An 18,257-nucleotide genomic window follows, 5' to 3' on the forward strand; every position below is an offset into this window, starting at 1 on the left:
TCTTTTAAAACTGTAAGTACCACATTTCTTTCTCTTGATTCATCCTTCCAAATAATATATTATTTTAAGTTTTTCCCTGTTATAGCCATCCACTTCCAGCCTGCTTTGCCTGCTACGTGTCACCTGCGATTCTAGGGAAAGAGAAAGAAGGCAAGTGCTAAGTGTTCGTCAGGTAAAGAAGAGAGAAAAACGACAAGAGCTACGTTTCCTAATTCCTAGGTCCATACCATTTCGGTTAATACAAACCCCCAAAATCTATGCATCCAGTGCCTAAGACAGATAATTAAGTGCTGTAGGAGATTGGAGGAAAGAACGCAGGTTGGAGTTTGTTGGGAACCTTGTTTGGGAGGACATGGCATGGAGCCCAGCTTTGAAGATGGGTTGGGCTCTCACAAACTGAGGACAGGAGGGGAACATCCGGTGGGAGTGGATTCTGTGTCAGGCAGAGAGAGAGACAGACAGACAGACAGAGAAGAGACACAGGGTGGTAGAAGGCTGGTCTAGCAGGATGAATATAAAGAATGTGGGGTGGATGAGACTGGATTAGTACGTTGGGGCCCCGAAACAGAGTGTCCTAAAGGACAGGATAAGGACTTTAATCCTGTAGGCCATCTTCCTTTGGAGGGCTTTTGAGGAGCACAACAGAGATCAAATTAGACTCCTAAACTATGTCAAAAGCCTGTTGATAACTGTATTATCCTTCCCCCAGTTTATTTCTACAGACTACCATGCTACCTCCTGTTGTCCTCATAAGTAGAAACACTGCCAGGAAATGTTTACACCAGGTGTGATCAAATACTGCAACGAATGATTTAAAAAGACGCATTATCATCAATCCCCCTCAAAACCTTCCTCCTTGCTTTAAACACATTTACACCATCGTTCTTGGCTGCTTTTTAAAGCAGTTTCAAAAATCCTGGCTGCCTCACTGTCCTAAATGCATTCAAAACCTTAACCTTGCATGGTCATTTTATCTTTGGGGACGAGCTTACACAGTACCAGATTTGGTGAATAAAGTGGACAAGGACATTACACATTGTTTTTATTTGGCAGATTGCCATCAACATTTTAAATCAATTCAGGATGTGGATGCAGCCACAAAAAGACTCTTTAAAAAAGAGCTTTAAAAAGTGGCAAGAACATTGGGCACATACATTTAAGGGGCAGTATTGGGGAGGGGATTAATGGCTGGTTTTTTTTTTTCTTTTACATTTTCATTTTATTTATTTTTTCCATTTTTTTGAGAAAAGAACTCATTATGTGGCTCATGACCTTGAACTCACTATGTAGCCCCAGCTGTTCTAGAACTCATGGGGCTCTTTCTGCTTCAGTCTGCCAGCCAGTCCTGGGATTACAGATATGTACCACCATGCCAGGCACTTTTTAACAATTTTTAAAATTTAAACTCATTGTATTTTTTGGTCATCCCTCCCACAGGCAGGGTCTACTTTGTTCTCATTATTTTTTCTGCTGGCTCTTTGTTTCCTTCACATCCTGTGACTTTAGTGCTCTGTTCCTCTAGGGTGCCCCTGTGGGAAGAACACACCCCAACTTCAGGAGAGTCACGAAGGGAGAAAGGCGGGGTTGGAGCTGAAAAGGCTGGAAATGAAAGCACTAGGGATTCTCCAGAGATCAGCTACTGTGCAGTCCTTTCATTTCAGAGCTGCAGAAGGGCCAGGAGTTCAATTCACTCTTCACATTTCCATGGATTGAAACATGACCCGTTCCCTTTAACATACTGTGCAGTGAATTACACCAGAGGAGATGAAAGGGGCAGAAATGGGGCTATGATAAATGATTACCACTTCTGTCTTATTTATTATTTACCAGAAGAAAGCAATAATAAAGCGAATGTTTATAAAAACATTTTTTAGCTTCCGCTCCTGAACACATGATTCTAAATTTCACCTAAGTCACTCAAACTGGTTGCAAGTAGAAAATATTGCCGGTGATTTTTACTATTGTTTGTCTCCTTCCCCCTTCCTTCACCCTGTCTGGCTGCGGTTCAAGCGTTGTGCTTTTTACTGATACCCGTCTCGGATGTCAGCACAGTCCCTGTTCCACCTCCTGTACGCAGAAGGACCACTGCCACAGTCCTCTCCAAGCCTAGCCCCAGAGTCACTCTTTCAACTTCTTCCTCTTCCAGATGATTCTGCTCTTATGCCAGTTCTTTTGGCAACTGCACCTGTGATTTAAGCATCCAAAGAAAAGGGAAAAATCAATCCTGGGAACTCAAGTTTTTTACAGCAAAAACTGTGTGGATGCAGAATGGATGAGCTATCGTGGCCAGAGAGTCCTGCGAAATCATGGAAAAATAACAAGCACCGCAGCCACCAAGCACTGGATATTTCCCAGGGCCAGGGACTGTTTCAGAGTCATGTACCACGCTGCTCAGTGTATCAGAAACAAGACAGCAGGTGCTAGAATCAACCTGAGTTCAAAGCCTGCACTTACTGGTTGATTGGTGCTGAGCATCAATTTTCTCAGCTATGTGATGAAAGTAACAGTTGGATAATCAATGTAACATTTATTTTTCTAAAAAACATTATCTCGGTACTTCCTACAATAGTCTTGTAAAGAGAGAAAAGGCTCAGAGAAGACACTAACTTTCCAAAGGTAACACAGCTACTGAGTGACAGAGTAGGATTTGAACCAGATTTGTCTGATTATCCCCGTGACTGTATACTGCGTATAAAAATACCACCGCCAAAAGATATATGTTTTTTCTTTTTTTTTTTTTTTTTTTGGTCTTTTTCATTTTTATCGGTACCAGGGATTGAACTCACGACTGCCTGCTTACAAAGCAGGCACTCATGCCGCTGAGCTAAATCCCCAGCCCCTGATATATGTTCTTTTCAAGATAAGTCTTTCCTCTTTGAACCATGTTCCTAATTTGATACTCAGTAAAACTTAAAATATTATTTGGTGAGCCCTCCCACCAGTGCAACAATATGAATGGCTTAAATCCCACTCTGCACATTTGCTTCCTATTTCTGGGTCATCAAAACAGTTTAAAGTCAAGTTCTGAAGGGTTTCAAGTGGTATCGTATCTCAGGAGACTGACTCATTCATTGCCTTCTAGAAAACACTGGAGAAGTTAAGAGGACATTTGCAGTTGGTGTTGTAACAGTCCAGACTGTTTCTGCCTTCTTGACCATGTCCACCAACCAGTGTGACGAACCATCTTGGCCATCTGTTAGGGCTCTTCTTGCAGCCAGTTCTCTGCCTATGACCTATGGTCAGAAACATCTCCGGCACGCTGCCCATCAGAGAGGACGTCCGTACCGTCTGCTGCTGCCTAACCCTTCAAGCCCAGGGGCTTCTCAGGCTCTCAGATCTGCCCTGCCCCGTGTGCTTAAGGAAGGGGTGTGACTGTGCCTCGGCAGGCTCACCAGGAAAACACTGATAATCATGAAGACCCATGAAAAAAAGTCAGATGCCTAAAATATCTGGGAAGTTGCAATAATTAGCTAAAACAGTGTGATCTTTGTGTTATGGATCTTTGTATGAGTTTCTATACTCATTAAAGGGTTCCAAAATAATAATTTAAAAAGTGAAATGTCACACTGACCCAGCAGAGTAAACTAAGAGACATAAAAACAGGTGTCAGATCTGCCAGTTCAGATCATGGGGGTAAAGATGAGTGAGTCACAAAATGATCTTAGTGAACCGTTTGAAAAAGAAATAATCAAGTACTCTTCTTGCTTCCCATTTATTTTTAACATCTAACCTAATTGATCTGTAATATCAAATATTTTTTAAAACCCAGAAACTATAAAAGTTCTAAAGAAAAATAAGTATATAACTTAGTCATCAGAGAAACCATTTATAAGCAGAATAACAAAAAATATACAGTAAAAAGCAGGTAGATTTTTTTTGTTTGTTTGTCACAGGGTTTCACTATGCAGTTCAGGCTGGCCTTGAACTTACTTTACAGCCCACGCTGGCCTCAAACTCACAGTGATCCTCCTGCCTTACCCTCCCGAGTACCAGGATTACAGGCGTACACCACAGTGCCCAGCAGGTTTTTCAAACCTTGTGTTATGATTAAGGAGTTCTTTTGCCCTTCATTTGTTAAAATTAGTTTTTAAAAAGAATGTGTGTGGAGCCAGATGTGGTAGCACATGCCTGTAATTCAACACTTGGGAGGATTGCCATGAGTTTAAAGGCCAGCCTGAACTACATAGCGAGACGTTGTCTAAAAAAATTAAAAAAAAAAATAGCTAAAAGTGAGTGTCTCATATGCATGTGTGTATGTGTCCATTAACAGAGCACACACATGAACATACTCACAAAGCTGGGTAGGAAGACCTATTGTAGCACACGTTTTGAGTTCCTGCTCTGTTTGTGCCCATTCAGGACGTCAAAGCAACCACAACAGTTAACAAAAGAGGATGCAGAAGTATGTTCAAAGTGAGGGGTGGTACTTTGAGGGAGATTCACTGCAATGTGTATTGTACTGTGTTTTTTAAAAAAAAGTTTCAATATTCACTGTCTATTTTGATCACATCTCATACACGGCCTGGGTCTGCTTTGATTTTGTGTGAAAGGAGTAGTATTTTAGACAAACTTCAGAAACTGTATAGACTTCAACAGACAGAAGAAAAGTTAAGTTGAGTCTGTGAGTGTAATGGAAACAGAAAAGCAGGGGTCTTCATGGAAAACAGCACCAGGTGTGGTTTGTTGCGGAGTCACAGTGGTTGGAAAAATGTAGGCCATAAACAAGTAGCATCTATACCACCAGGGAATTGGTCAGGAATGCAAAATTTCAGGTCCTAAGACTTACTGAATCAGAGTCTAGGGTGGGTGATAGACTGAAAAACAGCTGTTTAGCAAAGCCTCTCCGTGACATACCAGGGGAAGGCATATACAGATTTATGTAATTCCTGGACAGTTTATGCTCTTTCGAAAGGGGCTTGAGGAGTTACATGGCTATATTCCGTAGAGTCTTTGTTCATAAAAATTGCTGTATTTTCTGTTTTTTTTTTTTGTATTTTTCCTTTTTATCAGTACTGGGGATCGAACTCACGACTGCCTGCTTGCAAGGCAGGCGTTTATGCCACTGAGCTAAATCTCCAGCCCCTAAATTGCTGCATTTTCAAAGTGATGATTTACATTTAGCTTTTGTTCTTATAGATTCTCCTGATTTATTTTTGGAGACGAGAAAAAGGGACACAGATAAATGGATCATTTTTAGGTAAATGAGATCATAATTTTCAAGTGAAATAAATGAGAAATGCAAGTTTAAATACCACATTGTTTCTCTCTTTGTCTCTCTGTCTCTGTCTCTGCTTCAGTGCCTCTGTCTCTGTCTCTCTCTCTGTGTCTCTCTCTGTGGTCAGGGTCTCACTGTGTAGTTCAGGCACTCACTCTGTACCCCAGGATGGACTCGAACTCACTGTGACTCTCCTGCCTCGGGCTCCTGAGTGCTAGGCCTGCACCAGCACACCTGCACACTGTTTCTTGTGTGTGAGAAGCCCAAAGGGTACACAAGAAGCAAAACAGAAGCTAGATACTGGGAATTAGGAAGAATATGTTCAAATGGGAAGAGGACCAAGGGAAAGGGGAGAGAGGAGAGAAGAAAAGGGATTTTTAAAAAGGAGAACTGAAAAGAAATGGAAATAAAGCTTTTGTAAATGAGGAGGAGAAGAAGAGTTGACAGAAAGGGAGAGGACCAGGGAAAGAAGTAAGACATATTATGGACAGGTAAGAAGTTGACAGTGAGGGGAAGGGAAAGTGGGGTCTTGTCCTAGGTTATTTGACACTAACACAAAAGGAGACAGGCAACCAGAAAGAACACTGCAAAAGGATACAATCTAGAGAAGCAGATTAAAGAGGAAGGCTTATAAATGCAGCAAAGAAGAACGGACCAGAGGCAAAATCAGAGACTCGAGTCTATAATCTTAAATTCTGCAATCATAGCAATTACAAGGCCACCATGGAATCATTTGGAAAGAAAAGGTTGCACAGGACATTATCTTGAAGGCTTCCCGTGGAGAAATTTAGTAATGTCTGACAACTGGCTGGGAGCAGCACAGATATACACAAATGAGCCTAAAGCAAAAGAAAGCCGCTGTTAAAATAGTCATCTGTTTGATGCAGAACCTAGATTTGCTAAAACTGCAGGTGGCCTCAGTGAATGGAGGAGCTGCTGTGAACAGGATTTTACAAGTACAAGCATCCTCCAGGATTGTGGTCAGTGAGAGAGCCATGACTTTCTCAAGAGGAAAGCAAACTGTGTATTTGTCAGGTAGGGGAAAGCTTGTGCAAATAATGCTCATTCCTGGTATCACATCTGTTAAGAGTTATTAACTCATAGGGAAAGAGATTAGTTGCTAGGTAATAACTTCACTTTGTTAGGGAGAAAAGATTAAGAAAGAGAGAGAGGGAAAACTAAACACTTCTACAGAATCCAAATAAGTAAATAAATGAAGCATGGGAGGTATAAGAAGAAAAACTGGAGAGGACAGAGTCAATCAGGGGAGAAGCCAAAATGCAGAAGTAGCTGACTCAAGAGTGCTTGTCTGATTACGTGGATAAAGCCTTGGGTCCACGCCCTAGCACCACACACACACACACACACACGCGCGCACACACACACACACACACACACACACACACACAGCAGTTAATTTGTGTCAAGCAATGGTAAACTCAGAGTGGCCAGATCTGATGTCTCAAGTGATATCAGATGTTTAGAATTTTTTATGAGACATTTGAAACTTAGACAATAACACCTAAGTCAAATAAAACAAATCTCAAATCTGGCCTGTATCCAGTAGTTTTTGATACATGGCCCACAGAGGATAGTTCTTTTAAACTGAGTTGGGTAGATCATTTCTTATAACAGATAGCATTTGAACTAAGCAAGCATAGATTGACATTTGGGAAGACCTCATTTCCGGGATCCAAGGCCAGAAACATGGACTTGGGTTTTTTTGTTGTTGTTGTTTGGTTGGTTGGTTTTTGTCTTTTTGAGACAGGGTCTCACTATACAGTTCAGGCTGGCCTTGAGCTCACTTTGGAGCCTAGGCTGGTCTCAAACTTGCAACGATCCTCTGTGCCTCAGCCTCCTGAGTGCTGGGTTTGCAGGTGTGTGACACCATGCCTGGCTGAAGCATGGGTTTGGGAAAAGAATTACCATCAAATTGAAAAATATAAAATATAAAAAAAGTTTAAAAATATAAAATATAAAAAATGTTTAAAAATATGAACTCATTCTTGCAACGTGTGCAACATTAATAATTTCAAGCCTATTGGGAAAAATACTTTTTAAAGTTTTCAAGAAATCATTTCTAGCTATGTTTTTTCTAGCTGTTTTTGAATAGTCAATATTCTGATGAAGAACATCAGCTTAAAAAAGTACAAGATTTCACCATTTAATGTTAATTTTAACTTAATTTTTGAAAACTCGAAGATTTTGAAGGCATCTGTATCTAAAACACAAAAACCTGTCATTTTACCTCAATAAAGTGAGTATTGTCGTGTTTTATGGGAATGACCAAACACAGTCCTTTCTCTTAGGATGCTGTCATATGACCACTCATGGTGTTTAACGTATTTCACTGAGTCTCGGAGGCATGTCCGTGATGTTGGCCCAGCTAGGAAATCACAACAATCACTGGTGCTCACATCAGCTGGCCACGGTGTAAGGGTGCACACATCACAGCTCTGCATTCCGCCATCCCCACCGATGAGTGTCACACCCTGCTGGAACAACACGCGTGCACGTGCGATGCAACTCAAAATCGCTTTGAAAGAATGATAAGACAAATGTGGCAAAATGGGATGGTATGTCAGAACTGCGTGTGCTATTTCTGAATTTCTGTTAGTCAAAAATTACTTCAAAGTAAAAAATTAAAATGTCTTTTAAAAGATTACACCACGACTTGGCTTTCAAGCAGGTATTTTTTATGCATGTGGAAAGGCACAGAAAGAGCAGCAGTGGGCAAGCTGATATTAGTAAAGCAAGAGAGGCATTTTCACACGTTCCTCTCTCTCTTTCTGTCTCTGTCTCTATCTCTCTGTCTCTCTGTCTCTGTCTCTGTCTCTATCTCTCTGTCTCTCTCTGTCTCTGTCTCTCTTTCTCTCTGTCTCTGTCTCTGTCTCTCTCTCTGTTTCTCTCTTTCTTTCCTTTTTTCTGTTGTTGTTTTGGTTTTTTGAGGCAGAGTTTCACTTTGTAGTCCAGGTTGGCTTGGAACTCATGGTGATCCCCCTGCCTCAGTTTCCAGAGTGCTGGGATTACAGGCCTGTGCTACCATGCCTGGCTCTTTATTTTTCTTTTCTTGTTTATACTGGGGATTAAACCCAGGGCCTTGACACTGAGCTACATCCCACGCTTTTTTATATTGTTCACTCTGAGACAGGGTCTCACCAAGTCCCTAAATTGCCCAGGCGGGGCCCAAACTTGAGATCTTTCTACTTCAGGCTTCCAGAGTACTGAGACTGCAGGTATGTGCCACCACATTTGGCTCATATTTTTCTTTCATACTGTTTTAGAAGACCAAGTAGAGGACATTGTGTGACATTTGTGAAATGCTTGAGAAAACATAGGTATCAGGCCAACCCAGGCAAATGAAAGCAGGAGAAATTATCAATTCCTTACAATAGTTAAAAGCCATTTCCAAGCAGAGACAGATGCAAGACTGTCACTCAAAAAGCACACCATGCTTTACTCTGCAGCATATTTCACTTTCTTAATTAAAAAAGCCAAAAATTAAAATTGATAACATTTTATAACTGATTAAAATGTGAAAAATTTAGTACTTAGTAAGGTGTTGCATTCTTGCAAATATCAGCTTGAATTTATTTTAATGTCTTCTGCTCTAGGATTTAGACCCAAAGCTGAAACTTTCTTAGTTGAGTAAAAGAGCAAAAGAGCCTTGACCCTGAAAAATCTAAACCCCACATTGCTAGCCCCCTGAGGTGGAGACTGCACCTGCCTCCCTGGAGCATCCCTGCCCCCTTCACAGCGCTGGATATAAACAGACCCTGGCTGCATTAATGAATAATGAGTGGATGGGATGGAATAGACACAGGGAAAGTGGATCTGCTCACAAACCCTTCCCTCAGAAATCAGGGAGATGGCGCAGATAATTATATCAGCTCTGCTTCTTATTCCACTCTGATAGATTTTAAGACAGACTTTATATCATTCTGTTCAGGCAGTTATCCCCTGACCTATATATTCTTTGCCAATGACAGAGTGTGAAAGAAAGGGAGTGTTAGTTATCTCAAACACCCTCATTCACCCTCAGGTTTAGCTGCTGGGAGAAGAGCAGGTGCAGTCTTGAAGGTACACCCAAGGTCAGGCAAAGAACCACAGCTGACCTCATGTGACCTCTAATGTTCTCCCTGGCACCCACCGCCGGAAAAATCAGACTGCCTCCAAATCACAGATGAAAGTCATCATTGATTCAAAAAATGGAATGTGGGTAAATGCATTCTTGGGAGATGAGAATAAGAGATATAAATATGTATATATGCGAATAAGTAATAATTATTTTTTAAATGAGTGTTGGGGAAGTAACAATTATCTCATTTTAGAATATAAAGCTCTTTAAAGCAGAAAAAGTAAAATCTTACATGTAAATTTAACTTTTAAACAGCTTGTGAATCTACAATGAAATAATGTTTACTATGCTGTCTTGGCTAAATCATACACAAGGTTTTAAAATAATACGGTTAGGTTAGGTATCAATCAATGTAATAATGACACATATCCTTCGGCCTCTGTAAGTGCGGTTATAATAACGACCTCCAAAAATTCACTTCTGCAACTTCAGGTGCAAAGAATAGAACTTTTTAAACTTGGTGGCAATACTGAATAACAGTAAATATTTGCAAACTCTTGAGATTCATGGAGACTGTCACTTTAGGTTTACCCTTCAACTATTGACTTAATTATTTAAGAATGTAAAGTGGACTTGGTGGCACTTGCCTGTAATCTCAGCACTCTGGGAGACTGAGACAAGAGAATCACCAGTTTGAGATGCGTCTGGGCAACGTGGCAACTTAGTGAGACTTTGCCACAAAAATCAAAAAGTTTTGGGGTGTAGCTCAGTGCCAACGTGCTGGGTTCAACCCCAGTACCACCACCAAAAAAAAGGAAAAAAGAGAAAAAAAGAAAAAGAAAAGAAATGTGGAAAGTATAAATGCAATTATGGGTAATGTCTCTTCATGTATTAAAAAGAACCAACTGTCTTTCGTGGTTTTTCCAATTACTTATAAACTTGGCCTAATTAGGCCTCCTTCTTGTTTACTCCTCCCACGAGGTCCCTAAGGATCTCCAGTCTCCACTTGTGTGGCTAGAAAGGTGTCATTTAGCACCTGGAGGTTGCAGAGCAGCAGGGTGAATAACAGGGTGACCCAAGGCTCAGCTCTCCCACTCCTTAGCTGCATCTCCTAGACATGTTAGCAACATCTCCAAGCCTGGGCCTCCTCTTCTCATTGGCAAAACATGCTCCCACTGCACTACTCTGCAGGCCAAGAAGTTTTTTAAGCGGGAAGAATATACCCACTTAGTGGGAAGAATTATACCTACTTAGGGAATTGTAAGATGCTGTGTGTCCATTGACACAATGATCCCAGTTTATAGAAAGTGCTCAATAAATGCTAGTTGCTAATATTGTCACAGTAGTCAGGCACCTATATGTCTTTAGGGATAACTATTCCTGGCTACGCTCCCTGGCTTCCCTGATTAGTCACCATGAGTATCTCCTTGTGTTAAAATGTACAGGGAACAGAATGGGGGTGCATTTCCTGTTCACCATTTTTCCCTCCTTCTACTTACAGGTTTCAGATAGGCGATGTTGCTGTGACGAATGTCATTTAAGAGCTGATCTCTAGGAGTGATTTCCACCAAGGGGGGCAGCCTGTTCCTGGGTACTGGCTTGAGTGTTTTAATCACATCTTTGAGGTTGGTTTTCTCTGGTGCTTCTCTGGCTTCTGGCATGCGAGATTTGCGCTGGATCCTCTTCAGCTTCACCACCCGGAAGGAGTCAGGGTCTGTCTTGCACTGGGGAGGCTGTGATGGCTTTTTCATCACCTCATTTCTTCGGCCGAAGGGAACCGGCTGGGTGTTGGGAGGCTGAGGAGGTGGCCGGCAGAACTCCTGTGTTCTGGAATCGGGTATGGGTCCTCCCAGCATCTCCCACATCCCCGGGGGCAGCCCCAAACCATTCTCCAGCATGGCTATTAACTTTCTCTGCTCTTTGAGCTGCTGTTGTTTCTGTTCTTCTTGTCTTTTCTGCCGTTGTTTATCCTGATTCCTAGTGAGCAGATTAGTTACCACCATTCTAGGCCCTGGAAGCTCGAAATGGTAGCCCATCTTCAGGAGAGTACTGTTAGCCTTCAACAGCCTGGATATCTCCATTTCAGCGTGGTGGCCAAGCATGTGCCTCTGATTGTGGAATCGGAGTTCAGTGAGCGTCTCGTTATACTGGAGACACCTCATGATGGCCACGATGCCTTTCCCTGTGATGAAGTTGGACTCGATGTTGAGCGTGGTGATGCTCCTGTTCTCACGCAGCATGTTAGCCAAGGCGTACGCTGTGCTCTCATCGGCGCCCACATTTGCCAGACTGAAAGTTTTGATATGTTTGTTCTTCTTCATGGCATTGACGAAGTCCAGTAACATCTCTTTGGGGATGTTTTCAATGTTGTTCAGGTTGAGTTCCTTCATGTCAGGGTCATTCTGTCTCACTCTCTTCAAGCTCCCATCCAGATCGGTTTGGTTCCCGGAAGGCCTCGCACTCACTTTCAGAAAGCTGGTGTCTAGAGCTAACTTCTTAGGATCTAATTTTGATATTTTTTTCTCACTTTTTTCTTGGGCCTCTGGCTGGTCTGCCTGTTCTTTGAAGGTTTCAGTAGTTTCCTGTCGGCAGCTGCTCTCACAATTTCTGAGTTGTTCCTTTGCTTTCGTTTCCTCTTCTCTTATTTCTTTTCCATCACTCTCTTCACCGCAGTCTTCCCCCTCATCTTCATCTTCCTCCGCCTCGCCATCATCATCATCATCATCATCATCATCATCATCATCATCATTATCTGTTTCTTGTACATCGTTGCTGCTCTCTGATTTTTTCCTAATTGCAGCTATTTCATTATTGAGCTTTTCTCTTAAAAACTGGGGCACGTTTTTATGGCTTTTGTTTCTTTCTTCATGCTGTTCTTGAGTATTTTCCTAAAGCAGAGGTTTGTAGGGTTAGAACACATAACAGGAACAAATAAAAACTTTAGCAATATCTAGCAGAGCTAAAAAAAATTAAGTGAAAAATATTTATTTTAAATGAAAAAAATCAAACCAAAGTTTATTTTAGGCAAAAGAAAAAAAGCAAAAAGCAAGCCAATATACTACATATACTGTGTTGTGCCCTCTCTCTCTCCCTCCTTCTCCATATAGATATAAAATATATATGAGAAAACTATCGGAATGTTTCAAGCTTAGGGTTACTTCTGAGAAAGGGAGATCACTACTAAGAAAGTGTGAAGAGGAGAAGCATTTGGAGGACTTCACTTTTTTCCTGCCTGGACATTGAACCCAGGACCTATACGTGTTAGGACACCCAGCCGAAATTCACTTTTTATGTTACACAATTCTAAAGTTTTTTCAAAGCACATATATTATAAATAAATACAACCATAATAAGGACAAATTTTTATAGACTCACATAAGTACAAACGCATTTTCAGCTGTTTTTATCCTGCCTCATATAGAGCCCTTGGTGTCACTGGGGGATCGGATCCAGGACCGCGGGGCTACCAAAATTCATGTGTGCTCAGGTCCCTTAGAAAAGGGCATGGTACTATACACACTCTCCCTCTCACAGATACTTTGAGTCATTTTTAGATGACTTATAATACCCAATTCAATGTAAATGCTGTATAAATGATTGTTATGCTATATTGTTTAAGGAATGATTATAAACAAAAATGTTGATATATGTTTAGCTCAGATTCCAGCTTTTAAAAATATTTTTGATTTATGGTTGGTTGAATCTAAGGATGTAGACTCTGAGGATATGAGACACCAACTCTATTTAAATAAAACCTAGCTAATTTTGTTTTCAAATTCTGTGTTGTTTTTCAAAATGACATTCAATTCCAGAGGCAGTTAAAACTTTATTTGTTTTGAAAACTTTATAGCTTTTTCTCAAAACATTGCAGTTTTATTCCTATACATAGCTGAAAAAAGCATCTTTGTACCCAACAGGTCTGGCTTACACAGTAGTTTCCTTATTGTCCTAACTAAAGTTTATATTCCTAAAATTTATGCTAATTTTATAAAACATGCATATCAAATCTCCCTGAGAATGTAACATAATGTGGGAAAAATAAAAAGAAGTCTAATGATTTGGAGTTTTTTTTTTTATCTTGGTTTGAATTTTGTCTTATTAGTTTTGCTGAGAGTACCCTGGCCACTCCAGAGACAGCCTCTTTAGTTTTGTTTCTTTTGAAGAAAAGTTCCTAGAAAGGGGAGCCAGCTAAAATGGAATGATGCTATGCAGATAATGTGGAAATAATTGTTTTGTGTAAGAAGGCCAACAACAGAAACCCTTCCGTGATGTTTACTCGGAATAAGTCTCTAGGTACAATGATGCACCCTTGTAATCTCAGCTACTCAGGAGACTGAGGCAGGAGCATCACAAGTTCAAGACCAACCTGGGCAATACGATGAGGCTCTGTCTCAAAATTTAAAAAGCAGCTAGGATGTAGCTCAGTGGAACAGCACCTGCCTGGTAAGCATAAGGTCATGAGTTCAATTCCCAGTACCAAAATAAATAAACAAATAAATAAAAAGTAAAAAATTTAAAAGGCTATGGGTGTAGCTCAATAGCACAGTCCTTATCTAGGATGTGTGAGGTTCTGGCTTTAATCTCTAAAAATAAATAAAGTTTATTAGATTCTTGTGTATTATGCTCTTGTATGCAATAGGTCTAATTTATAGGTGTCATTTTAAAAGCTAGTACAACAACCTGAGACCCAGGAGCATCTGAGCAAAAACTTAATGCTTATGTATGTGAGGTGTGATAAAAATATGGTATTTATATTTTTAAATTTTATTACTGTAAAAGACACATTGCTATTAATCCTCCTCAGAAGCTTCCCCTCCACATGAGATGCCCTTATCCCACTGTTCTGGCCACTTTCAGAAGCAGTTCTGGAGGCCCTCTGACATTTCTTCAGTTGTACTGGTGTGGCTTCCTCAATCAAGTCAAAATGCTTACTTCTAATGGTCATTTTCGCTTTGGGGGCAATCCAAGAGCCACATGGTATCACAGCTGGTGAATAAGGTGATGAACACACACCGTAATGTTTTTATTTGATAGAGGTTGCCATAAATGGTTGCTTAATGTGGGGTGATAAAAAGTATGACATCAAATGAAACATCTATTACAGTAAATGAAACACTGCCAATCCCCCTGAAACAATTCCCCTGAAATACTCAAATTATTCCCTCGCTTCAAATACACCATGTCATGCTTGACTACATATCTTTCACTATAATAAGATTTTTAATTTTAACATTCACTGTATTTTTCAGTCACTTCTTGCGTTATAGGTTGGAATTGACAGTTGACTGTATTTAAACAAGCATTCTCCACTGAATATCTCATCTGTCCCACCAGGGGGAGCCAACCATCAAGCTGTCTCTACCAGAGATAGAAACAAGGTTAGAAATACTCAGACTAGTTTTTTCTCTAAAACTGGTGCTCCTATAGACTTGAGTTTGAATCTATTGACCTCAACTTGTAAAAGCTGTACAATTTGTATCATGAGCTCTAACCCGATTAAGTCAGCAATTTATTTTCTTGAGCTCAGTACATTTTCCTGACCAAGAAACCAATTACGGCTTGCCTTAATGACAGCCAATTGATAAATAATCTGTAAAGATATATTGGTATCAGCAGGCATAATGGAAGAAATTTTACCTGAGAATACATCTTTTTTTTGCTAAGTCATTTTTAAATGAAACATTTTTAAAAAGCTATACAGCCAACAATTCTAGTTTCTAGATTAATTTTTTTCAGGAAGAATTATCTTGCAAGAGTATGTGCCTATAATCTCAGATACTTGAGAGACTGAGGCAAAAACATTGCAAATTTGAGGTCAACCTGTGCAACTTAGTTAAGTGAGACTCTGTCTCAATTTTTTAAAAGGCTGGGAGTATAGTTCAGTGGTACAGCATTAGCCCAGGAAACTTGAGATTATGGATCTAACCTCCAGGATCACAAAACAAAGCAAAACAATATACAAAACAACTCACTATTCTTATAACTGTGTTTTGAAAATCAAATGGAAAGTCTGTCTCATTGTGCTCTATTGTGCCAGAAAATTATTACCAAAATGAATCCAAATTTATCACTTGTTCTAGAAATTTGTCTGCAGTTTTATGTACAATTTTGGCTAAGTATAATGTAAAATAAGCTATTTTCAAGTTAAAAACTATAACAGCTTAATAGCTACCACGTTCTAAATGGCATCACCGATACCCAGTACATGGTGGGGATGTTACATTTTGGGTTATTTAACTTGATTTAATTGCAGAATATTTGATTAGACTAATTTTAGGGAACTATGAAATCTTTGACACTGGATATGAAGTATTTCATATAAAAAAGAGGGTGCAAATCTTCTCAAAGGGTCCTGTGAACCAAGAAAAAAGAGCAACAACAAAAAAGAAGAAAAAAAGAGTTAAGAATATTGCTTGCAACTATCATAGTTGTATAGAGTATAGGCTTCCCACAGAACAAACATTACAGTAAGGTGTAAGAACAGACATTGATCAAGAAATGACCAGCTTTTCCTTCACAAGTACAGTAAATGTTCCAGAAAGCTTCTATGAAGGAGAACTAAATCTTATGATATAATCTAGATATGAAAAGAAACTGGACAAAATCCTGGGACATCATAGCTACAACATGGAGACCGGACAGCCAGGTCCCCGGCACCATTCTTGTGTCGCACACACATCCCTGGTTACCTCAGACTGCACAAAAGTGACAGGAACACGTTCGTCTTCCAGCATGCGTCTGGATGCCTTTTGCCAATACATATAATCAACCAGAGATTTATGGTCAAAGTTTCCTGTTGGTGGCTTGTCTGTCTGATCTCTCTGGATCATCCCCGCAGGGAGGTGAGGGTCAGGGGCCATGACTTCCATTTCTGATTGTAGTTCCTTCAGCTCTTCTGGAGACAAGTTGGCCAAGATCTCATCTTCATCAAGCTCCTCATCAAGGAGTTCTTCTTGATCTGAATTCCTACTATGCTCTGACATTATTTTTCTATGTTTCTATTTAATTAAAGAAAGAAGAAATAATTGAAGATGATTTTTTAAAAAGAGGAGGAAGAAATATGCAAGAAGTTCTCCGAGTTAACAAGGATCTCAGGTCAACCCACCCTTGAGATTTTTTTCCCCCAAGAGCCTCACTGGTGTTTGCTAGGTGGCGAAGAGTGACTACAGCTAGGCTCAGGCCAGATCTATATTAAGCAGGGCTTGGCTGGACAGGGTCAATTTATGGAACTACTACACTGCTCTCTTTTTGGCAACTTGAGTCAGCTGTGCAAATCCATTTGACATTTCAGTACAGCTGCTTGCATTTGCCAGTGAGTAACAAGTCTACAGAATCTCTGCAGGAATAAAGTTCATTTTCTTCCTGTGTGCCCTCACATTCCTGCATACAAATCCATGCAGCCCACATCAACACACCCCATTTCTCCATGCGAGTGCGAGCCGGTTGCTCTTTACTTAAATGATGAAAATAACTTACAATTTGCCAGAAGAGAAATCCAGCCAGCAACCTTAATTCTTGTGCAGGGAAAAATTCACTTTAGAGTGGGATTCAAGCTCTCGGACTTTCTCTCTTCATGCCAGTGAGATTCTGGAAGGTTTCCTGGAAGCCAGTAAACCTGCGCGACAGAGAACACAGATCTTGCTACACTAATCATGCCTGTGTAAGCTGAACCTTTGCAAGGCACCCTTATTTGCATCTAGATCCTGTGATCTCCCAGATGGGGATAACCAGCACTTGAATTTCCACAATGAGTGAGGAGTTTAATATTTTAAATTATTTGGTTTTCTTATTAAGTATCCATTAAGCCTAGATAAAATAAAGTAGAACTAAAGTGAAATGTACAAAGAGTCAAATATTAAAGCAGTAAAAGATGCCACGAGAAGAGGTTTTTGTAATTTCAGGAGATAATATAACAATATTTACTTAAGTTACTAATGTATAGGTGCTTTGATCCAGCCATTCCACTTTTAGAAATGTAGGCTTCAGTTACATTCCCATACAGAAGAAAGGAGAAGTGTTCAAGCTTAGTACAGCAAAGTGTGAAACTGTGTCACATGGCATTCTGTGCAAATGGCAGTAAGAACTTATGTAAATATAAAAATCATATCAACGTAACAGATCCCCAGGAAGATACTCAAGAAAGCGAAAACCTTGAATACTTGAAAAAGGACTAGGTTGACTGAAACAGCTATAAAAGAGACTCTTTACCATAAATTCTTTTATCATTTTCAAACTTTGTAAGCAGAAAATTTATTCAGAAATTTCATTTATTATACAAAAGTTAACATAAGGAAGGTACAGAAAAAAATGAAAATTTTTCTTTATTTCACCACAGCTTACAGCTACCACTATTAACATTCTCATTTATTAACCCAGTCGTTTCTTTTAGGATTATGAGCTCTCTTATCTTTGTCATCTGCTTTTTGTTTGTTTTGTGGTGCTGGAGATCAAACTGAGTCCTTGCACATGCTAAGCAAGTGCTCTGTCACTGAGCTACATCCTCAGTACAGGCAGCTGTATTTATTGACTGAAAAAATGAATAAATTGTACTTGACAATTATATATTCTACTACAATGCATTTTTAAGAGTTCCTTGTTGGGAATTGCAGTTTATAAACTATATTGTTCATGCAACCAGTCATATTTATTGAATATTTAGAGTGTTTATTTCTCACAACGACAAGTAGTTCTTCAATAAGGTCCTCATAGCAAAATATGTGTTTGTACATATGCAAGTTTCTTCCCTTGGGGTAAGTTGTATAAATTCCAAGTGAAATTTCAATATCAAAGAATACGAAGAAAGTAAATGTTTTTCATGTAAATGGCTATGTGATCCTCAATACTATTCCAGCCAACTTCAGTATATTGTTTTTGTATATTGTACACATATGTTACTGTCCAATATGATATAACGGTGGCCCTCCAAATGCAAGGGTTCTGCATTCACAGACTCAACCCACCACA

At 39.9% G+C, this 18,257-nt stretch overlaps 1 protein-coding gene across 3 annotated transcripts; it reads right to left on the reverse strand.

Annotated features, from left to right (window-relative positions):
• Positions 1-1,798: 1,798 nt before the first annotated feature.
• Lmod3 (leiomodin 3) lies at positions 1,799-16,923 on the reverse strand. 3 transcript variants are annotated; one of them, XM_013156488.2, is made up of 4 exons: positions 16,770-16,923; positions 15,983-16,291; positions 10,793-12,181; positions 1,799-2,185 (listed from the first exon to the last, which is right to left on the reverse strand). In XM_013156488.2, exons 2-4 carry the CDS (start codon positions 16,274-16,276, stop codon positions 2,159-2,161), a joined length of 1,710 nt encoding a protein of 569 aa, XP_013011942.1. In that variant the 5' UTR covers positions 16,277-16,291; positions 16,770-16,923; the 3' UTR covers positions 1,799-2,158. The 3 variants fall into 3 exon arrangements, with proteins under 3 accessions (XP_013011942.1, XP_013011941.1, XP_003473488.1); XM_013156487.2 differs by lacking the exon at positions 16,770-16,923 and adding an exon at positions 16,399-16,487; XM_003473440.3 differs by lacking the exon at positions 16,770-16,923 and having other exon boundaries at positions 15,983-16,467.
• Between the last annotated feature and the right edge of the window lie 1,334 nt (positions 16,924-18,257).

This window comes from Cavia porcellus, unplaced genomic scaffold, assembly GCF_034190915.1.
Source record: "Cavia porcellus strain 051 isolate PalLab524CR breed Dunkin Hartley unplaced genomic scaffold, mCavPor4.1 scaffold_13, whole genome shotgun sequence".
NCBI classification, from domain to species: Eukaryota; Metazoa; Chordata; class Mammalia; order Rodentia; family Caviidae; genus Cavia; species Cavia porcellus.